The sequence below is a fragment of the Meriones unguiculatus genome, chromosome 17, assembly GCF_030254825.1.
Source record: "Meriones unguiculatus strain TT.TT164.6M chromosome 17, Bangor_MerUng_6.1, whole genome shotgun sequence".
Lineage (NCBI taxonomy): Eukaryota > Metazoa > Chordata > Mammalia > Rodentia > Muridae > Meriones > Meriones unguiculatus.
Window position 1 is genome coordinate 48,171,879 of NC_083364.1, and position 27,620 is coordinate 48,199,498.

Sequence of the window (27,620 nt, forward strand, 5' to 3'; positions counted from 1 at the left end):
AACTCACAGTTAAGTTATGGGTGTACACGGAATTTTAAAGCTGTAATACTGGACAAGAAATACTAGACAGGAAGCCTAGAATTTAGAACTAGAAATTTAGTGATATTACACATGTTTACTGCTGTCTGCAACTTCATTTTGGTATCTATAAAATGGGATTCAATAGCTTCCCTACTCTGGAGGCCCAAATGATTATAGTACCTGTGCATTGGTTGAGTTGCTTGAGTTGTATCATAGCTCTCTGTGGCCTCCTAAGAATTAATTAGCCTGAACAACTATAAGAAATGCAAAGGTCAAATACAAAACAATTTAATCACTAATACATACTGAGAGAATACATTTCAAAGTTTACTTCAGAGGGAGAAATTCTTGATAATAGTAAGTAGAGAGAAAGTTGGTTCAAGAGAACCCATGGTGTTTGGGAGATGTTGTTTCGCTTTGTTTTAGTTTAGTCTAGTTCGCTTTGTTTGTTTGTTTGTGATAAGGTGTTACTGTATTGGTCTGGCTGGTCTCACCAAGTAAAAATAAAGCCTACAGTGTGTGGTAATAGTGGGGAATTCATTCCCCTTTGCCCATGCTTGTGAATCACTCAGGGGTAGGTGACTAATCTGTGAAATTACCAAACCTCCTCTTCAGTCTCAGCTCAGCACCAAGGAATTCTTTTGTTTCCCCCTAGTTCTGAATGGACTACCATTAACATGGAATTTTTCTAAAAATTTAGCAATAATGCATGTGACTGAGTTATAGTGAACCAAAACGTTTACAACTTTCCCATTCTGGCTTCAATGTGCAAATTTCAAACTATTCTTTCTAATTCATAAACGCATAAAAAAAGCCTTCAGAGTTGAAATTTCAGAATGAGTATGGGATGGCTAGTCTAGGTGAGGCAGTAGAAGGAAGCAGGAAGAGAGAAAGTGAGACATGACACTCCACATTTAGTTTGTCTGCTTTCTCAGACAAGCATGTTCTTAATTACTCCTCCTGCTCTTTATCTCTCCAACTTGCCTACTTGTATTAAGTCCAAGTGCCTCAATATTCTTATAGGCAACTGATAAACCATTCAACATGCTGACATAAGTTGAACTATCTGAAGCCTCTACTTGGAAGACCAACTCCAAGAAAGGCAGTGGCCTCAATAAAGGGATGTCTGAATGATCAAAAAATTTAGGTAGTGTGGAGACAGCTATCTAGGTAGGAGTTGCTTTAAGAAAGGCACACATGAGGCTGACGTGCTGCCTACTGCGCTAAGAGGGCAACACTGGGTAAGATGATCAATCCTCATTCAGAAAGACAAAAGGGATGGACATTGGAAGGAGAAAACAGGAAACAGAAGAGGAGTCTATCACAGAGGGCCTCTGAAAGACTCTAACCAGCAGGGTATCAAAGCAGATGCTGAGACTCATAGACAAACTTTGAGCAGAGTGCAGGGAATCTTGTAAAAGAAAGAGGAGATAGTAAGACCTGAAGAGGACAGGAGTTCCACAAGGAGAGCAACAGAACCAAAAAATCTGGGCAAAGGGTCTTTTCTGAGACTAATACTTCAACCAAAGACCATTCATGGATATAACCTAGAACCCCTGCTCAGATATAGCCCATGGCAGCTCAGTATCCAAGTGGGTTCCCTAGTAAGGAAACAGGGACTGTCTCTGACATGAACTCAGTGGCTGCCTCTTTAACAATCTCCCCCTGAGGTGGGAGCAGCCTTGCCAGGCTACAGTGGAGGACAACGCAGGCAGCCCTGATGAGACCTGATAAGCTAGAGTCAGATGGAAAGGGAGGAGGACCTCCCCTATCAGTGGACTTGGGGAGGGGCATGGAGATGAGGGTGGGAGAGTGGGTTTGGGAGGGAATGTGTGAGGGGCTACAGATGGTATATAAAGTGAATAAACTGTAATTAATATAAAAAAAGAAAAGAAAAAAGAAAGGCACACATGGCTTCATTACCTATACTTCAATTGACACATCTTCAGTATTGTTCCACGACCATTTGAATGGGTCTTGTGAGTAAAAATTACTTTCACAATAGCAGCAGTGAACTATTTGTCCTTTTAACTCTCATTCTTTTGCAAGAAATGTGTAGCTGACCAGAAGCTCTAACATGTGACGTTTTCAAAACTGACAGCCCCACATGCTTCCTATGCCTTCCTTTTAAAATGTATGTTTCCATCTCAAATATGGTAGATATCACAGTACACAATTAATTTTACATAAAAACTCTTTGAAGGCCTCAATATGTCCTTGAACGATGAGAAGGGTGAGACCTGAGGACAACATGCTTTCACTCCTCTTACCTGACCCAGCAGTGATTCGGCTGAGGTACAAGAAACACAGCAAGACAGAGTGCTAAGTCCTGCTGTGCATGAAACCAGTTGAGCTAGTCATTTGTGAAGTCTGGTATTTAAGGTAAACCAAGTAAGCATACCAAGAAACTCTGTAACTCGTAGAGTCAGGTCAAAAGACACTCAACTAGAGTAGCTCTCAGTGACCACATCAGAGACACCCCGTGAAGAACCTTGTGAGTACGGAGAAAGGTCAACTGAGTATTTCACACAGAGAGAGAAAATCCAAGTGTTTTTCTTTATTTCTCTATTTCTCGAGGGAATGCCACACATCAAGTATTTAGTTGACACTTTTAATTGCTCAGTATTTTAATACAAATATAAGAAATTTTACAGAATTAAATAACAGGTGGAAAGCATACCTACCGAGCATATAAATAACCAGTTCAACAATGAAAACAAGTTACACTTGAATTCCTAGGTCATTCCTGTATAGAGACAGACAAAAGGTACAGAAAACAACTTCACTAGTTTTGTCAAAGGGTGAAGAATTTATAGCTTACAATGTCTTTAGAACAAAGGGATTGTATTCCAGAGTATTGTATTCTGTTTGTAAAAAGTTAAATCACAGAAAAAGAAGCTTAAGGGGAGGGAGATCACATACAACTGACCACTGTACAGGAAATTCTTACGCATCTGTTTTCATAATATATTATCATTACACTAGATGGGAGTCAGAATGGCCTAAAAGAGGGTGATACAGTGGGCCAAACAGACAGGAAAAGCATGCTTTTGTAAAGATGTGAACTACTGTCTAAGACTAACAATATTGCCTAAGTGCTAAAAAAAAAAAAATAAGTTAAATGGACATGTTACATTTGCCAGTGGTACTTCACACTAAATTCTTCTCTATTTTCAGCATAGTAACCCTCACAGAAGCACAAGGAGAACAGCAGAGGAATCAAGGATTCTAGCAAGGCCAACAATTAGCAGAGCAGTAGCAGGTAGTAGACTAGATATTCAAACAATGTGGAAACACACTCGTGGACCTATGAACAAAAGCAGAGATGGGACACCAACAGAAAGGCAAAAGGTAGTCTCAGAAGTTCTTTGAACCCTCCTGTGTTCTTTCTTCTCTTTCTTTTAACTTGTTTCTTTGTTTATTCTTAACTTTTCTTCCTAGAATTCCATCAGGTTTCAGACATGGCAAATATTCTGGTCCCACTCTTTTCTATTTTGTATAAGGATGAGGAAGCTCTGTGAGGTAAATTGACGACTTTTCCCCCCTTTGGCGGGAGCCAAAGTCAGCCTGGGAGCCGACTCCACACTGGTGTTTTTAAGTCTGGTGTCTTTCTAACAGCACGGCACTGCATTGCTCTACAAAATCAAGTCCTACAACAGACCTGAGGCACATGTCTTCCTCTTGGAATACAAACGCTGAAGAACTGGAATGGCAGCAAAAAGTCAAACCCCTCACAGGCTGGCTTCCATGTCATTTGCTCTTTTTAGGTCCCATGGAGAATGACCTTTTCCCTCCTGCTTTCCTTTCATAGCAGATTCAAGTAGACCAGGGAAAAACTTTCAGGGTTCTGTATAATTTCTATAGGTCTCTGTATTAAAAAGAGAGAGAGAGAGAGAGAGAGAGAAGTGTGTCAACATTGGACATTTTTAGTTTCTCAACAAACTTTAAGCAACTAACAACAGAAAGATTAAGAAACACGGGAATCTCTGAGTATATAGTTTTTCTTTTCCCTCCCTTCCTTCCTTTTTCGCTTTCTTTTATTTCAGCTTTTTATGAGAGAGTTTTAAAATTAGCCTAGACTGTCCTTGAACTCACTGAGTCACTGCGAAGTCCAGAATGGCCTTGGACTAGCAATGATCTAGCTTAAGGACCCTACCTCTTTGGTCTCTCACATGCTGGGATCACACACTGGCTGGAAACAGACACTTCTGACCCAGTAATGGACTAGAGAATGACCTAAGACTACAAAGAGAGGCACATGCTTGAGAAAGCCAAGTGATCAGAGTGTCCAACTAAGAAGACACCTGAGCTTTGCTTTCTCTGGTTTGTAACCTGCTGGACCTCAGACTGGGAATAGTCATCTAGTGGACAGACATTTTTTTCAAGTGTTACTGACTTCCTACCACAAAAAAAAAAAAAAAAAAAAAAAAAAAAGAGGATGTCAGCTTCTTCCCAAGGAATGTGGATAGTGAGATAATAGACCTGGAATTTAACCTCGGTACCACCCTCCCCCCTCATCTCTGTGTACTCTTATGTCATTTTACTGGAGCTTCCAAAGTGCTACATATTTTAGATGCCAACATTTTCGGTGAAAGCACTACCTAATATGGTGCAACATTTTAATAAAAGTGAGTCATTATAATAAAAAGAAAAAAGAACAGATATATATGCAGTAATTTATTTATGTACTGTACTTAACAGGCATGAACTTACCCTGTCAAGTTGTTGTCAGGCTATCTATTTGGTCTCAACAAACAGCTACTTTACAGCAGATTACTAAAAAGTAGTTTTGGAATGGGCAACACTCCTCAGACCATACTTCATGTGGGATTGTTCTAAAATCTTAATGGCTTTTGTCTCTTTGAGATTTCAAATTTGTAATTCCTTCGCTAGAGGCCAACAGTCTCTGCTCTCCTCCATGGCCAGCTTGTTTTCTGTTTCCAGGTCCTTAGTGTGACCAACTCAGAGAAGCTGTCTGCTGACTATTTATCTTAAATAAGTGGCTTTCACTTCCCTTTCATTATATGTTATATATGGTTTTCTCACAAATCCACATTCACTTTTTCATAGTATCCTTATCTATTAATTCAGTGGTGTTTAATCTGTCTAATATATCCATATATATATATGTGTATGTGTGTATGTACATATGTATGCATTAAATAACCAAGCTTCCCATTATTCTATCTCAAAAACAACAGCCCAGTTTAACGAAAATAACTTCACATCTTTAGAATAAAACAAATTTTATTACCAATATCAAGAAATCAGTGTTCGGCATCATAAAATTATTTCAGTATGTATAGACTTCCATCCTGTCTCCCCTCTCAGCTTATCTTGACTCAATACTTTTCTTGTGAAATGAATACTATAATGTTCTCCCTTCTAATTAATCCCATTCTTGTGTTCAAATCAGTTTCTGAGTTCTGCTCCCTCAAAACCTGCTTGCTGTAATCTTCATGTTGTTTTCTCTATTCAACTCCTCGAGCTCTCCACATTTTTATCATTTGTGTGCATGATGAAAATACACATTGACAAAACCAAAAGGGACCATAGACTTAGTAACAACAGAAAACTTCACTTATGGGAAACTTACTATGACACAGGGATGTGAATGGAGCTTTGATGGCATAGACCAATGGTTAAATTGCTGGTAGCTTGAAATTAACCATGACGAAAACATTTCTACTAAATAATTTGGCAAAATCAATTCTACCAGTTATGCCATAAACTAGTTAGTATTGGCTTTTTAACATTTTTCTAACTGAGTGCATTTCTTTAAAATTTTCACAGCATTCTTATAATTACAGTAATTACTCTTATTTTCCTAATGCAGAGAAACAAACATAGAGATGTATAATGGTTTGCCCAATGGTAGCCAGTTTTTTTTTTAATGAAACAAGACTTTATTGGAATCACTAAATAAGTGGTTATAGTTGCAAATAAAATAAATGATTGATCAGAAAATAGCCAATTCTATATGCCATTCAAAATCTCCTTTGCTAAAATAGACAGTTAAAATACTGACTTACTGAAGACAGGAATACATTATAGAATTATCTCAAGCACCATTGGGAAAATGAAATAAATTTCAGTTAGACGGAAGACTGTGTTACAGAGACCTACTGTAACACGTGATGACTGTAGTAACAAGGTTATCAGTCACATGAAAATCATTAAAAGCTTAGCCAGTAAGTGTTCTCATTATTTGAAAAATATCCACAATTTGGACACATAATAAAAGCATTGTATTATATATTATTGATACAATTTTGTCAGTCTAAAAATAATACAAATAATCAAGTTGAAATGACTGATACACACATTATTTGAAGATGAAAAGCCCCAGTGATATTTAGTAAAAATAATTTTCAAAGGACAAAATACAAGGCTGATCTTTTCTCTTTGTTGTATAAATATGGAGGACAGTTGTAGGTTTTACAAACCACTGACCACAGAGACTCTTAGAACTGGGAGCTTTGATAGGTCATAGTGATTTTTGTCTGTCTTATTTAGTGAAAAGAGAAATAGGCTGTACTGCGGCGCTCTCTGGCCTACAGAAGCTTCCATAATATTTTATTGTGAAATAGAAGATTGTATTGAAGTTGTGAAAGAAAAAGTCACCAAGAGCACCTACTTCTACTGCTAAAATTGAGTCGTGTGTGTGTGCGTGTATGTGTGTGTATGCATGTTCAAGTATGGTACTTGTGTTTAAATAAAAACTATATTGTTTATTGTTGACATCAATTAAGGCTTACTGGTAGGGATTTTAAAGAATGCTGAGGAAAATAACCAGGTACTCGAAATCTGCAATGGCCTCATAACATTATTCTTTCAATATTTCAGAATGTGAAATCTCCATTTTTTTCCCTCTTTAGACTGTCTGTGACTACATAGCTCAGACTAATTTTAAACTTGAAATTCTTTTGTTTCAACCTCTCAGTTGTTGATATTATAGGCAAGTACCATCATGCCTAGTTAGAAATGTCCATCTTATTAAGCTGTGATAGATGGAAAAGACCAGTTTTGTCCTGCCTGATATCATGATGTACAGTGCTAAGTGTAATATTTCACCTTGCTCTCACAGAGAAGCCAAGTGGACTTACGTAGGACTAAGATATCAGGGAAAGTCAGCGATACTTGCTGTTGTGAGGGGTGTCTGAGTAGAGAGAAGCAGGAAGTTTGCAAGAACTGAAGTTTCAATTAAAAGAACCAATGTTGGCAATGTCACAGTTAGTTATGATTAATAAAGAATAGAAAGCAGAAGTTACAAATTTTTCTGTTAAAGACTTGAGACACAAAATACAACTTTGAAAAATACTGAAAACAAAGTTTTGCTTTGTTGGAAGAAGCTGAAGCTTGCACAAGAAAGCTACAGTGACGTCATCAGAGGGTCTGACAATGTTTTGTTGTTCTTTCTAACAGCATTGCCTTGAACAATGATGAGGCCAAAGAATTATAGGTCTTGGATGCCTATATGTGGAGGCCAGGCAACGGCTGCCTTTCCACTTAACACAGGCCTGCCTTTCTATTTGTGGTAGCATAGCAAGGGTGTCCTATACTGTCCTCATCCTAATTTCAGGAAAGTGGGAAGGTGATACCTTACATAGAAGAGTGGGTTTGTCTTGTACAATTTAGCTAAGGGCTAAGAGATATAGATAACCCTCCTGTAACCACACGTCTTTATGAGGGTAAGAGGAAGGCAGGAGATATAGTGAGAAACTCAGTTTGAGAATGACATAAGTAGCCATCACTAGCATCACTAGAACCACTAGTTCTGTAGATAGAAATGAGAGGGAAAAAAAGGTTAATCTGAAACATCTGGATAAACATAGGAAATGGTTTCTCTTCTAGAACCTGAAGAAAGGAAAATAGCTTGAAGGCCCCTTGATTTTAGCCCAATGATTCCTACGTTGGATTTCATACCTAAAGAACTGTAGACAAATGAATTTTTGTGGTGTAAACTACTAAGTCTGTGATAATTTGATAAAGAAATAATAGGAAACATAGTATTTATCTTTCTTGGCTAAACCATTTATATACTTTTATAAAGTAACGCAACCTCTTACAATTTGGATAACATAAATTTGGCTTCCCTGATAATAAGGATTGAAACTGGATTAAGCTCAGCCAGGCTTTGGAGTGTAGACTTCACAGGTAAGGGGCATGGAAGTTCCAAAGAACACAGCTAACAATAGATAGGAGGGAAAGGACATAAGCTAAAATTCAAAGTGAAAATGACATTAGAGGATTACTGAGCTTAAATATTTTCTAATCCGTGGTATTTCACTAATTTGTCTTAATAAATGACATTAATGTGGACAGGTGATCTCTTTAAAAACAAAACAAACAAACAAACAAACAAAAAAAAAAAAAAACCATGGCCAAACAGCTAAGGAGATGGATGTTCTAAGAACTAAGAGAACTAAGCTGCTATTTAGTTGCTATGCAGAGGAGTGCAATGTTTTCACTCCTGGAGATGTTCTCGCTATAGAGTGAAACTCAACATTTGGGCCGTTTATGCCAAGAGTTTGTTAAGATTTTGGAAAATAGCAAAGAATAGTTCCATGCAAGAAAACCCAGCCTGGTGGCCAGGAAATTGGTGATCATATTATGTCATGTCATCTTATAATAATATGTGACATCTTTACACACACAAAAAAAATGTACATTATTTTTTCATAAAGGCTTGGAGTACAACATCTTTCACAGCAATGCAAACCTGAATAGTTCATTAAAGGTTCCCCATTGCTTCACTCATATAGAGCATCACACCCCTTCCTAGGACTATGAAGATTCTGGGATGGGTAGGATTCTCACTCACCCAGTCCTTTCATCTGGAGGTTGTTAGTGTAATTATTTAACAACTAAGATTCTAACCACTTCAGTAATAAATGTTCTTTGGATTATCTTCTCAACCAAGCATGAATTTTATCACCACAAATTGTTCACTGAATATCTTTTCTCCTTTACATAATAGTGAGCTTTAAATAGGCGTATGCCAGGTAAATGTTGGGATCTGGAAAGGATCATCCCGAGTGAGCTGTCCCAGAAGCAGAAAGACACACACAGTATGTACTCACTCATATAGACATACAATATAGGATAAACCTACTAAAATCTGTACATCTAAAGAAACTAATCAAGAGACAGGACCCTGACTAAAATGCTCAATTCCTATCCTGAAAGGCAAAGAGGATGGACATCAGAAGAAGAAGAAAACAGGAAACAAGCTAGAAACCCACCACAGAGGGCCGCTGAAAGGCTCTGCCCTGCAGACTATCAAAGCAGATGCTGAGACTTATGGCCAACTGTTGGGCAGTGTGCATGGAATCTTACGTAAGAAGTGGGAAATAGTAAGATATGGAGAGGCCAGGAACTCCACAAGGAGAGCAACAGAACCAGAAATTGAACACAGGGGTCTTCCCAGAGACTCGTACTCCAATCAAGTACCATGCATGGAGATAACTTAGAATCCCTGCACAGATGTAGCCCATGGCAGTTTAGTGTCCAAGTGGGTTACATAATAATGGGAAGAGGGACTGCCTCTGACATGAACTGATTGGCCTGCTCTTTGATCACCTCCCCCTAAGTGGGGAGCAGCCTTACCAGGCCACAGAAAATGACAATGCAGCCACTCCTGATGAGATCTGATAGACTAAGATCAGAAGGAAGGAGAGGAGGACCTCCCCTATCGATGGACTTGGGGAGGGCATTCGTGAAGAAGGGGGAGGGAGGGTGGGATTGGGAGCGGAGGAGGGAGGGGCTTATGGAGGGATACAAAGTGAATAAAGTGTAATTAATATAAAAAAGAAAAAATAAAATAACCAAAAATAAATAAATAAATAAATAAATAAATAGGTGTATACTCTTACCCAGGAAATAAGAAATTATTGATATGATCATTGTATATTGACAAAAGCCCACCCACAACTCAGGTTACTAGGCTGTAAGGGAAGTCAAGATAAATATAAATATTATGTGGCCAAAAAACATACTTTTTTATGAATTAGCTAGCACTTGGAGCAAAAGTGAAGTCTAGAATATGTGTCTCATGTGATTTTCTGTGTTCTTTCATTTCTAACCCTGTCTTGAATTAATCAAACCAAAGCAAAGATAATAGCTTAGCTACTCAAAACAAAGAGCTACATTGATCTGCTCCCAACGAGAGCCAAAGTTTCATTCATTGTTTCTGGGAAACACATAATAACTGGTAGGTGACTTTTGAGAAATGCAAGCTTTTTAAAAAGATTTTTTTATTGATTACACTTTATTTACTTTGTATCTCCCCTGTAGTTCCCTCCCTTCTCTCCCTTCCTCCTCTTACTACAAGCATGCCCCTCCCCAAGTTCACTGGTAGGGGAGGTCTTCTTTTCCTTCCTTCTGATCCTAGTCTGTTAGGTCTCATCAGGAGTGGCTGCATTGTCTTCGTCTGTGGCCTGGCTTATTCTCAGCCTCAAATTTACTTTCATTGTTTTACGTGGAGAAGATGTGAACTTATGACATTATCGATGTTAGTAGAAAGAATGACTATGGGGTGGTAGAAAATTTCCCTAGGAAACTTTGGATTCTTTCTTGCTTTCTATTTCAATAATACTGGTTCGAAAATACTGGTTCCACAGAGACGAAGACAAAGCAAGTATAGTCTTTAAAGGCTTCTCAGTCCCCTCAGCGGAGAAGGAAGGGAAATAACTGCGATGACCCTGTTAGGAGTGGTGTAGAGAACGGCCTGATTACTATTCCTTCTTCCTCCTGAGCACATGCAGAGCAGAAAAGAGAGCACAGAACACTGTCCCGAACTGCACAGAACTGCAAGAGGAGTTAGGGGAGGCTGACTTCTATGCAAAGACAATAGCAGCTACTACGGAATCCCCCCCTTGGACAAAAGTAAATTTTGCTTGCACTTTAGCGGGCATGAATTGCGTTTGGGATCTGAAAGGAGTTTTGTCTTGATAATTTAGGAAACAAACATTGACTGCACTGAACACATTTTTTTTTAATGACTTATTGTTTTTTGTTTTGTTTTGTTTTTTACAGTTTGTTAACTTTGTATCCCTGCTGTATCACCCTTCCTCTTTCCTTTCCAATCCCACCCTACCTCCCTCATCTCCTCCCTGCCCCTTTCCAAGTCCACTGATTGGGGAGGACCTCCTCCCCTTTCATCTGACCCTGTTTTATCAGGTATCTTCAGGACTGGCTGCAAAGTCCTCCTCTGTGGCCTAGCAGGGCTGCTCCTCCTTCAGGGGAGAGGGGAGGAAGTCAAAGAGCCCGCATTGAATTCATGTCAGAAATAGTCCCTGTTCCCCTGACTAGGGTACCCACTTGGAACCTGAGCCACCAAGGGCTACATCTGAGCAGAGGTTCGAGGTTACATCCCCACATGGTCCTTGTTTGGAGAAACAGTCTCATGAAAGACCCCTGTACCCAGATATATTTGGTCCTTGTGGAGCTCCTGTCCTTTCCCAGTCATATTAACTCCCTCCCCCTCCCCTTTTATGATTCCCTGCATTCTGCCTAAAGTTTGGTTATGAGTCTTAATATGTGCTTTGATACACTGCTAGGTAAAGTCTTTCAGAGGCCCTCTGTGGTAGGTTCCTGTCCTGTTACTTATTTGCTCCTACATCCAATGTCCATCCCCTTTGTCTTTCTAAGTGAGGATTGATCATCTTACCCCGGTCCTCTTTCTTGTTTATCTTCTTTAGGTGTATAGATAGTATGTTTATTCTATCTATCTTACAGGTCTATATAAGTGAGTACATACCATGTGTGTCTTTCTGCTTTTGGGATACCTCACTCAGGATGACCATTTCTAGGTCCCACCATTTGCCTGCAAATTTCATAATTTTTAATTGCTGAGTAATATTCCATTGTGTAAAAGTACCACAATTTCTATATCCACTCCTGAACTGACATCTGGGTTATTTTCAGGTTCTGGCTATTACAAATAAAGCTGCTACAAACATGGTTGAGCAAATGTCCTTGTTGTGTACTTGAGCATCTTTTGGATATAGGCATAGGAGTGGTATAGCTGGATCTTGAGGAAGCACTATTCCTAATTGTCTGAGAAAGTACCAAATTGATTTCCAAAGTGGTTGTACAAGTTTACATTCCCACCAGCAATGGAGGAGGGTTCCCCTTTCTCCACAACCTCTCCAGCATGTGTTGTCACTTGAGTTTTTGATCTTAGCCATCCCTGCACTGAACACATTTTTACAGGCAACTGAGTGCTCCATGGAGATGAGTCTGTTTAGATTCAAGCGCCATTCATCTTTCTTCTTACCTTCCTGCAAAGCACGCATGCACGCACTCACCTGCGCATACACACACACACTCTTCCACTTTCTTATTTCTTCTTGCATGTTCACAGAATGGATTTTTTGGATCACTGAGTTCAGAAAACTTTAATTCATAAAAGGTTTATGAGCTCAAAAAATGAGGGGAAGAAAAAGTGAGAGAGGACTGAAGTAAAGGTGATAGGGATGAAAGGCAAATGCAGAGCCATGTACCTGCTGCATTAATTTACAAGAGAGAAATGTCATTTATTTTACTTTTTTCTCTTTCTCACAATTTTCTACATTGCATAAAATTTGGCTCTTTATGAACCAGCATTTTCTTGGCTCTGAGCAATTAAGCTTCCAACATAATTGACACTTGTTTTTAATAGCCTTAAACACACAAAATCAAATCCTGTGGTTGTTAAAGTTCTGAAATCTTTTTTTAATCAACTTACTCAAAATATGAACATTCAGAGAAATTTACTGATGTGGCCATATGTCATGTCAACATTTGCCAACAAATGGTAATCCCAGTGTTCACAGGTTCAAATGACTAGGATTTTATTTTTTTTTTAAGTGAGGCAAAAGTTGAGCATAGCCATAAGCTGCCTCTTTTTGGCACTTAGCAAATCTATTCCTCAGAAAATCTAACACTTTCTTAATGAATAGACAACTATTAATTTACAAATATCCCTGTCTAGCGAAATGTATCCTGGGCTTAAGTATAACTCTTGGTAAGAATCTGAATCCTTTACAATGATTGCAACTGATAAGAAGTAGCTCCTTTCCAGTCAGGAGTATGATGGGGAAAGTGGTCTTCTAGTTCTAACCTGCTTATAAGAACTGACTGTGACCTTGGAGAAGGAGGCTGGCTTCCCTTCTGGCTCCCATTACCTAACTGAGAAACTGAAATGTTTGGATTAGATAAATTAAAGATATTTCTGCATTTGACACCATAGGGAGGGCTTTGTGTTCTACGTCTTATGTTGATATGCCATGAGATAGTCTGACAGAACAAGACCTTGCATCTACTTTCTTAAAAGGGTCACTGACATTGAAGGCTCCTTGCTTATTTTGTAAATTCAGTGGATTAATATGTTGTTTATATGGTTTAGGCAAGATTAGGTCAAAGTGTTGTGAGGACATGAAAATTAGCACATGAAACAAAAAGGAAAGGAAAATAAGGTAGAATTTGAGGGAAATTTTAAATCAAATTCTAAAATAACACTTAACACCAGCATTTATTTTATCTGACCCTGAAGTTTAGTTATCTGAGATGGAAGAAACTCCCATATTACCCTTTCACCCTTGGAAATTCCCATTTTAAAACAACAAAATTGCAGCTTTTTGCTCAGTAGGTTGTGCACAGGCTTCAGAAAACAAACAAATGAACAAATAAAATTCCTTTATGAACTATAGCTAACTTCTCTTGTTTTAGGAGCAATCTTATTTTCTGATGCCTTACATTGTCTAAGACTTGCCCTGCATTCATAAGGTACCTAGTTACAATAAGAGGAAGAGAATTTGGAAATTACCTTTAAAATGTATTCATACTCACTCCATCTGGTCACTCAAGTAATAAATGAACATTTATTGAGCAATATTTATTATATATAGCCATATATGTGATATGTAGATAGAGAGACAGAGAGAGAGAGGGAGAGAGAGAGAGAGAGAAAGATTTGCATGAGTGATACTGCCGCAAATGTTGGTGAGGTGAGGGCTACAGAGAAATTCCCAGCCTGGAAAAGCATGAAGACTAACACAAATAACAACTACAAATGTGAATCACTTGTGTGTTGATAGTGTTTGAGGCTTCATGAAAGTGGAGCATAGAAAGTGCTATCTAATGAGACGGCATTGGGCAATTTCACAGTCTTTTAATTGGTCAGACGGCTTGTCGGTTGCTGTAGAGACAAGATTGGCCTTATTAACAGATGGAGAGGTCCCTGTGTAGGTGCCAGATTTCTTTATTTGATTTCCCCAAAATCCCACTGTGATCCAATCAATATTTTCCTATTTTCTTTCTAAGAGCTCTTACTCTTAACTTCTGAAATCACCTTTAAAATACCCTATAAAATGAAAAGTAGAAATGTCCACTTGCAAGAAAGGAAGCTTTGTAGCTTTTTTAAACAGAATCAGCCCTTATGTACTGTATAAACAATAAAAATAACAGTGGTGGCCTCCCTTATTTACATATGCAAACAAACCACAAATTATTATAAAGAATGGGATATTTACCTTATTTCATTCTTTGCATCCCCTGTGATGACTCACCTCGCTCCTGACTTCGGTGGCGTTTCCAGTATAATAAGATTGAGATCAAGACCAGAAGAATTACCAGAGAAACAATGCTTAGCAACAATGGAACTGAAAACCAAAATCCTGTGGGTGTCGATGGGAGAGAGGGAAAGGGGAGTCAGAAGAGGAGGCTGCTAAGGCAAAAAGTGATAAAGCAACAATTGTGATGAGTTTTTATGACAACTGAGCTCTCATCTAAAATTATCCCTAAGTACATACCTAGTTACTTCTATACTCATGACCTCATAGGACTTGTAGGACATTTAGGTATAAGTAACAGCCAGCATATTTTTTTTTTTTTTTGCAGTTACATATAGTAAGAGCTTCATGAATTCCAGCAGTTAAATGTTATTAATATCAGCCAGGCTTGGTGGTGCAGTCCATTTAATCCCAGGATCTCTGTGAGTTTGAGGCCAGCCTGGTCTAATAAAGTGAGTCCAGGATAGCCACGGCTACACAGAGAAACTCCGTCTCAAAAAACAAAAAGAAAAAGTTATTAATAGCTAACAGACTTAAAAATGAAACCACTCCTAACTGAGGAGACTAACTGAGCTCAATGCCAGGGTGAAAAATATACTGGCCAAGGATTAGTCAAATCTTTTTACCGCCAAAACTCATATTCTTAGGTTACACCAAGGTAACGTGTTTGTTTAAAAAAATTAAATATGCTGGGAATTAGAAAGAAAAATAAAATCATAATTCCTGTGATATCAACCACTGGAAGCATTCCTTCCAATCGATGGTTTCATTCCTAAGCAATCTATTGCAAACTGTTACAACTGAGCTGAGTCTTCAGCCTCTTCTAATTTCTGTGTATGGGACTTTTGGCTTGTAAATAATCAGAGAATAAACAAATGCTATACAAACAATAAAAAACATTTTATGTTGTGTAAGTCGAGCTCAGAATTCCTGGAAAGGTACTCATTTTTCTTTTCAGGTTCTTGCTTTACAGCGACATTTACTCTTGTCCTTGGCTGACCCTGGGGCTTACTTCACGAAGGTCCCAATGTAGCACTCAATGCTTTCAACCAAAATTTATCTAAATACCCAGTTTCTATCTGGCCTTGAGGCTTTGGGGAGCCCAGCTGGACATGTCTGTAGGAACTACTTCCTGGAGGCCTCTGGTTAGCCATGAAGGAGCTGCCTTAATTTTCAGATCGATTGGTTTTTGTATCTCATGTTTATATTCGATTTTTTTTTTTTTGCATAAAGGAATTCCAAATACAAATGTTCATTTAAGCAGCTTTCTGTGGTTGTGTTTTCTTAATTGGTATTTGTTATTTGATCTCATACCATGCCTCATTAGAAAGCCAACTTAATTATAGGAACATGTGCATGTGTGTATGTGTAAAATATAGCGTTTATACTTTCTGCAGCTTTATGCATCTTCTGTTGGTGGGGAGACTACAGTAAAACTTGCTGTATTTGCTCCCTCAAGCTTTTTCTACACTTACTCCACACTCTCTCTAATCATAGCCTTTGCTGAGCAGTTGAGAGCCTCTGAAGAACATTATCATCTTCCGGGTGCACAAACATAGATGCACCACAGTCTCCCTTGTCTCTCTTACCTTTGTCCAGAGTCTGCTTGTAGTCAGTCACAGTTCCCAGGTACAAAACCTGGCAGATCACTTCCTTCCCAACCTGATTCTTGGGGTCTTTAACCCGGAGGATGCTGGTGACAGATGTAGTCCCGTTTGAATGGTAGTGACTCTCAGTACTATTCTCAATTCCTGACCCAGTGCCCTTCCAGGAGATGGCAGGGGCTGGACGGGCAGTCGCAGAGCAAGTGATGTTTAGGTGGTCTTCAAAATAGTTGTAGTGAAGGGATACTATGGGCTGTACTGCGACAAAAGAAAAAGCACATGGCCTGCCATCAGTTAGGCACCTCGCCTGGGTTCTGCATTTCCTCACAGGGATGAGGCAAAGACAATGGGAGCTAGACAGATGAAATGACAAACCTCCCCCACTCCCAGCTCTTCCAGTGAACTCAAACCTCGAATGAGAGATGCCATGTCTGTCATTTGTCTCTAGCTGGTTAGATGAAGATACAAGAAGACACGAAATTATATTTTTCTCCTCCATACAGTGTAAGCCTGATTATTCTGTGTCTTTTCTGCGAACAATCTTTTCTGTTATGTTTCTCAGAAATCATCTGACAGTAGCCCCTAATCAGCACCTCTGTATGGATACTCTGTACCTATGAGAAGCACCAGAGAGGGCAAGGCTCCCACTGCCTGCTGTTTAGAGAAAAGGCCATTTTCTGCAAAAAGCTGAATGAGGCAGGTAGGGGACTTCCTCCACCAAAGTGCTTAGTTAGGAGACATACTCAAAATGACAGCTAGAAACTCAGAGTTTATAACTAGGAACATCAGAGAGTGACCATTGGAAGTGACTCAGGGATCACCTGGCAAAGTTAAAAAAAATGTTCAGAATAAAAAGATATAATTTTCCCACCAGTTGCAGCCTGTTCTCTTTGCACAGGCCTCCCCAGCTAATGATTTCATTTCTGTTGGAATGTAGACCTTAGTTCTGCCAACCTGTATAAACTAATCCTTCTGAGGCTGGCTTTGAAGCCCGTGAGTTAATTAGAAGCCAGTAGGGAGTGAAAGCTTCTTTGTGCTTGGAGGTTCAAGAGACAGATAGACTTCGTTAGCTGGGGGAGTGGACCTGTAGATGGGTGCCCAAATTCCAAGCACCAGTAAGTGCTAGGAGAGATAAAAGTAAGAAAAATGAGTATGATTTATGAGTTTTGATTACGTATCATAGTCTATGGGGGTATAAAAGAATGGCTTAAATGCAAGTTGTAAGGTTTGATGGAAAGGGCCATTCACTGTTGGTGGGAACAGGATTTCCAGTTTGGGTGTGGCGGGAGAATGAGGAGGAGAAGAAAACTAGAGAAAAAAAATGTGCAGAAGTGAGAAAATATGAGACAAGAAGCAAAAAGAGGGAAAAAGAAGAGGAAGGGATAACGGATAAAAGGAAGAAAGTGAGTAAGGGAAACAGACACAGGAGTGGAAATCAAGAAGAAATCCTGACATAATATTGAGAGGGTCCATTATAGTGTGAGTAGAAGATCTCTGAATCCATCGCATTTCCCACTTAAGTAGTGGATCCCTTCCTTTCCCGTGGACAATGCTGTTAGCACGCTTAAAAGTGTCAATATTTAGGTGTCATCCACCCAAAGAGCATCAGACCCGTCCGATACCTTTTTCTCAGAGGCGGGACCTGGGGCATCAACCCGCATGCAATCAGACATGCTCTTCTCTGGGTCCAAAGCGGCTGACCCTGAGTGCAGTGCTTAGCCTCGCATCCTGAGCATATCATTTTAGCTTTTTATGGTATCCAACCATGCTTGGGGAGAATGTCCTATGACACCTAAATGAACATCTGTACAAAGTCCCAATTTATTTCTAATATCAGAGATCAGACCTCTACTCTTGCCTGATGCGTCTAAAACAAAAAGGGGGAACTGTAGAGAGCTGCGGAATGCTATGCCTTAAAGATGGAGCTGGTTTCCGCCTTCCACCTTCCCGATGGTGAGTGCTCTCTGTCACGAACAACTCCACATTTGGCTAAGGCCGAGGATCTGGCTTGCTTCCATGTATGTGGACCTATCTACATTGCCCCCGTGGCACGCCTGGGTTGGTTACCCAGAGGCTATTTAAGCTGTGGGCTGGCTTTCCCCGGGGTCCGAGGATTGTTCAATGTTCCTGAATAAACTGCATTGAAAAAAAAAAAGTGTCAATATTTGTAACGTCTCTTCCCTACCTCTGTCCTCTCCCTCCTAAAGCCACTACCTTAGTCCCATCTTTTGTCTGATCTCCTAATTCATCATTATAGCTGTGCATCAATAAAGAGAAAATAATCTCATCACACCAGTAAACCTGTGGGATGTTTAAAGAATGCTTTGAATCCTATTATATTCCCAGCGGCATCGGTTCTTTATGAAAAGCCTTTTCTGGCTTTACCTTTAGCAATCCTGAAACAGCTTCCTTGAACTAAAATAAAAAAGACATCATATTAGCTCCAGGTTAGACTAATCTGCCTCTTCCTTTAGGTCCAGAAATTGTAAAGGGCTCTAGAGATAACAAATTGCACATTTGCTGTCCAAAGGCAGAGTCAGAAATCAAATCACTGCCGTGAACTTGTCACCCTCATCATTGTCTTCAATTTTGTTGATGGCAAGACCCTAGACAGAACACAGTTCCAGCCAAACAATTTAGTGCAGTGCCTTGAGTTCTCTAAATCCTGCACTAACAGCTACAGCAGGCACGAGAGGCTAAGTGCCTTCCGGTGAACCTGCCTATGCTTACGAAACAGAAAATCCAGGCGCTATAACCACATTCCTAGTGCTCTTAGAAATCGTATTTCTAAAAAGAAGAAAATGTATTCTCAGAGATTCTCACCATAGAGGGTGAGGCAAGCTGTTCCCGAGACCTTCCCAGAACCAAAGGTATTGAAGAGACACATGTAGCAGCCCTCATCATCCACTGTGGTGTTCCAGAAGGTGATGCTCGTGTTCCAGAGTCCCAGCTCAGTAATGTTTACTCTGTCTCTATAGGCAGGCTGGACCACAACCCCATGGGTTTTGCTGTAAGTGATCATGTTCTCTGGGCTCACGGCTTTCTTCTTCTGCCATGTCACAATCAAGGGTTCCTGAGATGTTTTCAGAGAACATCGTAAGGATGCAGATGTGTGGAGCGGCTTTCTTTCGTCCTGGGTTACCACTTCCACTATGGAATAAAAAACAACGTTTCCATTTTAGAATCTTATTATATACATACATACATACACATGCATACACGCATGCACACACACAAACATACATGCACACACACATGCATACACATATGCACACATACATACATACACACAGCATCATTGAAGGATCAGGCTCTGGAAAGGAGACTGAGGACAGCCACACAAGGGGAGTGATAAATAGGATGATGCTTTAGGAGGCTTGATATACTCATCAAAAGATTTTGGCACTCAACTGGTAATCCACATACTCTCTGTTTTCATTATATGTTATGGCAATAAGTTCTCTGCAATGCTGGCCCCTGATACTATGACAGGTGACTTAATGTACTAGCATCCATGTAATAATAAATAAACAATAGCAAATGACCGAACCTTTGAGAAAAGGGACTCAGTGAAAGAGGAGTAATAAATGCCACACTCAAGAACTCAGAACAAATGAATCCAGGCATCACAAGTCAATAAGCATGTTGTCATGAATATGGGTGAGCGAAAAAAAACAACATTGTAAACAGTATAAATTAGAGATCTGAAAACTGGAAACACAAAATCTCAACAAACTGTTCTGTTTAGCAGAATGGCTGCCACTGAATGAGGAATTGGTAGACCAGAAGGCCAGGCCATGGCATCCTCCCAGAATGTAACACAGAGCAGTATATCTACACAAAGGATTAAGAAAAAAGCTCAATGAATATACTTAAGCATTCTGACATTAGTGCTTTTCACATGGAAAAAAACTGGAGATCTATAAAATGGTAAGGGGAGCAATCCAACTTGAGACAACCTATGAAGCCTCATGCACCTGACAACTTAACCCTGAGACGGATGAAGTAAACATTGCTGAGATCTCAATAGAAATTTATAAATCTACAGTCCTAATAGAGTTTTCTATGTCTCCTAAAATCTCCAGTTCCATAATTTTAAATCATTAAGGCAAAAATTCAAGCATTATAGCATAGAAAAAATTAAAACATGCTTATAGTTATTTTTATATTTGATTAGAATATACTAGATTTACATGTATATCATGTTTTATACGTATGAATATATATTACTCAGATATATACATTGCTAAGTGAGAGAATGTATATTTTCAAAACACACATAAAATATATTCCCAAACTGAACTTGAGATTGGCCTTAAAAATTTACTCTTTCTCAACATTATCTACAACACTATAAAATCAGGACTTCCCCCAATCCCTTTTTAACTTTAATTACAGCTGAACTCATGGCAAGATTCATAAATTAACAGATCCTAACCAGAGCATGATGCACTCAGCGTCTATAAAACTCAATAAAGCATTTCTTTGATGGACAGATTTAATACCAACTTTATTCACTAGGAAGCAAAGAGACTGAAAATGAATAGATGACAGTTTCCAAAGCTCCCCCTTCACAAACCAAACAACAGCAGGGAACGAAGTAATAAAATGATAGACAAACAAACCAGCAAAAAGTGAGCACTGACCTCTCTTGAAATGACAAGAAAAATTAGAAAATTCAGAGAAAGTGGAACAAGCATGTTTTTGTACAGGGGATAATACAATCTCTGAGTGACAGTATTTTTTCTACCTTTTACTATTCAATTTTAAGGAAGGTCTTCCAGGAAGAATATATCAGTTTCTTATCTACAATACTGTAAACTAGATCTTCCCAGGTCCTTAAAATTAAGTTCAGGAAATTATTTTTTTCAAGTATTTTCCCTCATTTCTGTGGGGGAAAAAACTGACATCATATTTCACGAGGGAGGAGATGTTTTTCTTAAATCTAGTTTATCTACTGGAATAGCCTCTGAATGCCAAATTGTTCTGCTGCATTGAAAAACAAAAATATGGAAAGCGGGAAGAACCACTCCCACGGTCCTAAGGCTGATGGCATGCTCTAGTAATTCATGCAGAAGAGTGGGCTAGGCTAACACACATAGGAGTGGCCAGCCTTCACCCTAGAGGCTCTCTGGGTGAAGAACTGAGCATCTTTACCTTGAGCTGTGCCCAGCGCTACTGCTGCCATGCCCCAAATCAGGCTGTAGGTGGAGAGATGGCAGAAAGGTCTCCTGAATACCTGAAGACAGAAAGCAAAGGACAGAGATGGGGGTTGCATTTGGATGGAGCTTCTATTACCTTTTCCAGGAAAGGCTGGAGTCAAGTGTTTACCCGCCAGAGTTTTGTGGAAACAGAACCCAAGGCTACAAATGGAAGAAAAAACAGAGTACTCAGGATGTGGGGAGGGAAAAGCTACAGTGCGGTTCTGCCATGGCTCTGGCAATGTGAGTCTTGCTCTTAAAGCTACAGCTGTCGAGAGCAAAGTCTTGCACACATCAGCTCCCTGGGCCAAACTGCCTTAAATTAATAGAGAAAAACACAGAAAATACAAATGTCAGACAGCATACCCTTCCCAAATAATCAAGTGCTGTTAATAAGAAGGACAAAACTCAAAAGGAAAACACTTTTCAGAAACATTGCAGCCTTGGGCTTTGCTGAGGCAGATGCTCCTGAAAACGCAACCTTTTATTTTTCAATATTTAGAGGCCAGTGCTAATATTAACTTTGTTTATTCCTTCATTGCTTTATTTTTTGTTCTCGGCTAGGGAATCTCTGCCTCAAGACAAGCCCTGGCACTATTTAAAAAATGTTATTCTGGGCATTTCCTTGCTGTAAAATGAGGAGACAGAGTGTTCAGATCAGCTGTTCTTCATGGTTGCCTCAGAATTGTTTCACTGGACCTAAAGTATCATTCTAAGGGACACAAGTAGGAGATGGGATGCTTTCCTATATTTTTATGTTTGTAACTAATTTATTATCTCTGTGTGTGTATGTGCGTGCGTGTGATGTAGATGGGGAATTCACATGCTGCACTGTATGTGTGGAGGTCAGGAGAGGTCAGGAACAAGTCGGTGGGTTTGGTTCTCTCCTTTCACCTTCATAAACTATCTCAGTGGCCATAGTTCTATACTTTTTGTGCTAAAGGAGTGTAAGACATGTCGATTTTCTCTATAATTTTAATTAACTTCATTTTTAGTTCTTGTTGAATTTCATTTTTAATTCTTGTTGCCATTCCAACTGGAGGTACAACATTTCGGTCAATGCTCTACCTTCAGGGCCCATTCACGCCTCCAAGCACGCCAACACTCTATAAAGGTCACCATCTCCGGCATTGCACCTGAACTCCTGGAACTTCCGAAGGCTTACAGCACACCAAACCACAGCTACTTTCATTACAAGACAGAAAAATGTTTCTCCCTGTGTTCACTAAGATAGCTGTGTTTCCCTTAGTCACTAAGGCCACCCTTTGTACAATTACAGAGTCAAAGGCAAACTGCAGTTCTCTCTTGCTCTTGTAAACTACCCTAGGTTCTTCTTGGCCTGGGCCAAGGAAATTCATTAATGCTCTCTCTAAATGCCTGTGACACTCTGTTACACTGCACCCTGTCTTCTTTTGGAGCTCAAGGCCCATGCACAGGTTCTATTTCTGATTCCCTGCTGCTGGGTGTAGGGTGCAATGCTCCTTCCTCTTGTGCAAGCTGGTGTCTGGCTATAGCTGTAGACACTAGTCAGTCCTCTTGGGCCGGAAACCACTTATCTCTCTTGGGCCAGAAAAGCTGGTTTTTCCACTACCCTGGAGCTCCTCACCAATTCTTACTGGAATGAACTTTTCCCTCCTTTTTCAGCATGTGGGGTTTTTAAAGCACGAATGTCTAGGCCATTGTTATGGGAAATTTTCTGAAATTCCTCTGCCTTTCAGAGATACCAGCCTTCTGATGTAGTAGGTACATGACCATCTGGTTTGAAAGACCAGGAGACAAGAATAAATGACTGGAATAAACACATACAAGACAAATATATAAATATTTATTTTAATTTTTACTTTGCTCTTGGTGAATCAGATGCTAATGATCACAAAACTAACATTTATTGAACACATTATGTACCTGGCACCGTTCTTAGCACTTGAGATCAGCTACTTCACCCAACTTTCAGGAACCTATGAGGAAGGCACTGCTGATATCAACACTTGTGCAATGAAGAATGTGGAGGAGAGATGCTAAGTAGCTTTCCTCGGTAACGTGACTAGGAAGTAGTAGAGGCAAGACTCACACCGGAGCACTGGCTCCACAGTTCACAGACATAACCATGCTACCGCATTGCCTGGCCTGTTGGTTTTAAAAATTGGGCACTAATGTAAAAGTATTTCATATTTCCTATCTCAAAACCATGATTGTGGGACTATCAAACTCTTGCTGATTGATCAGGATAAGGTGACCACATTTAGTGGTTTCCCGAGGAAAGCAATCTGACAGCCATTATGAAGTTGGCTAGAAGTTACCGCCTGGTGTTCCATGAATTCCTAGCTTTGTGTTTCCTACTACCTGGAGCCCAGCACCTCCGAGGTTCTGTCAGACCTTACGTTGTTATGTCTCCTCCTTGCAAATCAAGGTCCTCCTTGCTGACCTTCAAATGGCCAAGCTCTCTTGTACTCTAGCTCATTTGTATCTTCCTTCTGCCTAAATCCTTCCCAACTGACAGAATAAATGGCATAGCATGGGTTAATAACTTTATGAATAACTTTATGAATGACAGGAAAGTCATCATCATTTCATCGTGAGCCATTTCGTCTGGGACTTTTCTTTCTCAGACAAGAGCGTCTCACTGGCTCTCTTGCCCTTTCCAAATATTTAATTAGTCATTTCAAATGCTAACTTCTCTCACGTGGAACCCTTGGTCCTTCCTCTAGTACCAGTAGTCTCAGTTCATGTCACTGGGCATTTTGTCCTCTTACTAATTCAATGTATCTTTAATTCTTTTTATTAGCATAATTGCTTGTACAGAAGAATAGGTTTCATTGTTAACACCTTCATGCATAATCTAACTGGGCCTTTGGCAATACTTCCTCCATTACCTTTTGCATTTGATCTATGTGAGGTGCTGTGACAGGTGCTTTGGAGACTGATAGAGACCCCTAGTCTATGAATTCGTTTTACATATTTGCACATATTTATATGTTAGTAAAGGAACCTTCCTTAAATTCATCTTTGCATGAGCTGGCACTTTCCATCATAGTCCTTGCCCTGGTATTCCTTGTGATCTTCAGAATATACACCCTGGAAGAGACAGTGTCTTGTCCCTGTGGCCATCTCTATGCAACCCCATACCTTGAGTGCTTTACTGCTTCCACCTAGGGAGCCCCAGCATTTTACACTTTCTGCCTGGACCCCACGGAGAATCATAAAAGTGTAGGCTCTGATACCCATCTGCATAGCATAGTAGGATTTTCCTTACAACCTTACAGCTACAGGAAATTAAAATTTCCATCATCTGAGTGATCCTTAGTATAAATTATTGTTTGCAGCGACAAGTTGGGGATACTGAAGTGTACCATGAGTATGCCACGCCTACCTTGTGACTTCTCTTGACTTCAATTGGTCTAAGGTTCACAACAAAGTCACTACCCATTAGAAAGTTAAAAGGGATGAGCTCCCTAAAAGCCTGCAACCTCCACAATGCAACCTCTGCTTCCCCTCCCCCCCCTTTCATGCATACAGGCACCACCTTCTAAAAGGTTTTAGCTCTGAAGTGCCCTGGACTTCCGGAAAAATTTTCTCCATATTGTTGAGACTATTCTCCATCACTTCTTAGCATATAGAAAAGCTGGACAAATCAGGCCAAATGCATTCTCTGGCTCTGCAGCTATGACTCAGTACAGGTTGTGGCATGCTAATTTCACACCATTAATTTTGACCATTATGCCTTTCTTTCAGAATGAAGCCCAGGCCCTAGCAAAGGCTGTAATAAGAAAATGCGGGACTATGTGGCGTCTGTAGTGAAAAATAACTGTGTCTAAGGGCCAGAGGAAAAAACAGCATAAGACTGAGGAGTGTGTCCTGGGGAGGAGGGTGAAAAACAAAGCAGAGACTGGGGAGCAGGGAGTCAAGAGAGAAACTTAACTGTTACAAATTCACATAAAAAGGTATTTACATTTTCATCTGGTCCATGCAGAACAGTGCCAGGCTTTCTGTTTCTCAGAGAGATGACGTGGGAATGGGAATTACTGTGTGATAACCAGGGCAGACCCCAGTCTAAAGTGAATCCTAAATATATCAGGTAAGACACATTATTTAACCTCTCTCAGGGTTAAATGAATCATAGGTGGGAAATTTAAAAATGGTAATTCTTCAATATCTGAAACTTCTGAGTACTGACACGATGTTACCATGGAAAATGCCACACCTGGCCCCATGCGATGGTCACCAAGAGGAACTGTGCAATCGCGACATTACCCGAGGCTCTGTATATAAGATGTACATTAAATATGAATGAGATTCCTGCTTAGTCTTGGGTCGTGCTCCCAAGAGATCTCATTGTGCATATGTAAATATTCGAAATTTTAAAATAGCAAAAAAATCTTAGGGGCTGGTCTACTGCGAAAACAGCAAATCGATGCTGCGGGGTATCACAAGTGAAAATTCCAAGGTAAAAAAAAAAAAAAATTCCAGTGCGCAGAATGTAACCGATGCTAAAAGATTAACTAATGAAGAATGAACTACAGTGTCCAAATATGAAGACAAAGAAATCCTCCTGTAATTCCCACCAAGAAGGTTCATTACAGCCTGCGCCTTACCCGACAGCTACACACACCTGCTAGGTTTTTAGATCTTATTTCCCTGTTCTTTCTAGGTCTGAAGAAGCATCTTCGTTGCAGCCGCAAAAACTTGGAAAAAAATGACACCCCCACCACACCCTACCCGTTCATTTGTAAAACAGGAAAGGAATTCCTCGTTTGAGGATTAACAGCATGTAGCTCACAGACCACCACTCCCCTTTGTTAAGAAGGGTAAAGCAATCGCAGTGGCCTGTGGTCTTGCCAGCCCTATGAAAATCAGTACCTCGCGGTTTTAATTGCATTTAGATTTTTCACCCAATTCTACCAGTTTCGTGCGTGGATAGAGAACAGGGTGTATGACAACCCTTCCTTTTTTAAAATTTTCTGTCGTGTGAAGACTCAAAATGTCGGTCTCTCTAAATATCCTGGCTTTTAACGAGACCACGGAGCTGGCAATCCTCTTAGGAAGGTTGCTGCAGCACTTGTAGATAGATAGACGCTTCCCAGCTTCCCAGGCTAGGGCCGGGAATGCAGCAAGAAGCAAAAGGGAGCTGGATTACTAGGCTGCATCCCAGCTGCGGGTTAAGGACCACAACCGTGTTTGCCTCGCAATGGGGTCTGCAGCCGGGAGCCCAAGCTGTCCGTGGGAGCCGCCATGGGAGCCGCTGCTGGGCTTTCTCCCGGCCCGGCCGTCCTAGGCAGTCCCAAGCCCTGGTCACTCTTCCTCCAAGGAAAAGCTTCTTGCGCTCCCCTCGCTGGCTCCGCGAGCTCTCAAGAGCCACGGGCTACCGATCGCCCGCCCTGCCCTCCTTTGCCTCTCCGACTCCACTCACCAGACTGTCCATCGTTGCTCCGGGCCGCAGCTAGACACTAGCTTCTTGGAGTCTGAGCTCCTCCACTGTGGAGGGTTTATCGCAGAAAGCCCGTCAGGCTCAGTCGCTGTGAAACGCCTCTCAAGCCACCTCCCACCTCCCAGTCTTTTTTCATAGAGGGCGCTATTGAGGCGGGCAGAGTGACCCAGTGTGGAAACCGATTCTTATCAGAGAGGCATAGCTAATTTTTTTTAAAAAAGATCTTCAGTTGTGCTATCTGTGCTTTCTGGCACATAGACAAAATCCAGAAGTTGAACACTTAATCCATGAGAACCAGCGATTAGAGAAGGCAATGGATTTCCTCCCTAAAGATCTGTCTTCCAGCTCATCTTTAGCCAGATGGTGAGCAGAAGGGAAACTGGACAGTCGATCATTTAAGTTTTTCCCCTCTGCTCAGTCTTGTCATAGGAGTTTAGGTCATGGTACTTTTTACTTTACCATCTTCTCTTTGTAATAATCAGTTCTGCTGTCCATCTTCACCATGTCTGTGCGGCAGAAGGTAACAAGCACCAGGGCTGGCCATGCATTCTTCTCAGTCTTCCTAGATTACAGGTTAACTCGGAACAAACCAACCATTAGTATTGTGTACTATGGCTCTCTACAGAATAAAACACAAAAGTGCTTTTATAATAGAGACTATACAGTAGCCCTGTCAATCTCACTGTGAGTTGCTGACCTGTGGGCTGGATAGGTAGAAGGTTTGGGGACATCCTGGGCTACAAGAAACCATATATATGATGTCAAAACTAACTGAAAACATTTCCAAAAGAAATATTCTAATAAATGGAAAAAT

General features: G+C 40.2%; 1 protein-coding gene across 7 annotated transcripts; it reads right to left on the minus strand.

Annotated features, from left to right (window-relative positions):
* Positions 1 to 2,558: 2,558 nt before the first annotated feature.
* On the minus strand, positions 2,559 to 26,944 carry LOC110540026 (OX-2 membrane glycoprotein). 7 transcript variants are annotated; one of them, XM_021626847.2, is made up of 6 exons: positions 26,789 to 26,943; positions 21,338 to 21,419; positions 19,004 to 19,330; positions 16,166 to 16,438; positions 14,574 to 14,681; positions 2,559 to 3,889 (listed from the first exon to the last, which is right to left on the minus strand). In XM_021626847.2, the coding sequence occupies exons 1-6, from the start codon at positions 26,798 to 26,800 to the stop codon at positions 3,861 to 3,863; spliced, it is 831 nt and encodes a 276-aa protein (XP_021482522.1). In that variant the 5' UTR covers positions 26,801 to 26,943; the 3' UTR covers positions 2,559 to 3,860. The 7 variants fall into 7 exon arrangements, 6 of the variants coding, with proteins under 6 accessions (XP_021482522.1, XP_021482521.1, XP_060226467.1 ...); XM_021626846.2 differs by having other exon boundaries at positions 14,538 to 14,681; XM_060370484.1 differs by lacking the exons at positions 2,559 to 3,889; positions 21,338 to 21,419 and adding exons at positions 13,938 to 14,203; positions 21,479 to 21,543 and having other exon boundaries at positions 16,166 to 16,433; positions 26,789 to 26,925.
* Positions 26,945 to 27,620: the final 676 nt, after the last annotated feature.

Excerpts from the sequence above, each read along its gene's own strand:
- LOC110540026 (XM_060370481.1), bottom strand. Across the intron at positions 16,439-19,003 it reads AGCTTGCCTCACCCTCTATG|TACAGCCCATAGTATCCCTT; the intron begins GTGAGAATCTCT and ends CTTTTGTCGCAG. Across the intron at positions 14,204-14,573 it reads CCACCGAAGTCAGGAGCGAG|CAACCGACAAGCCGTCTGAC; the intron begins GTGAGTCATCAC and ends TTGTCTCTACAG.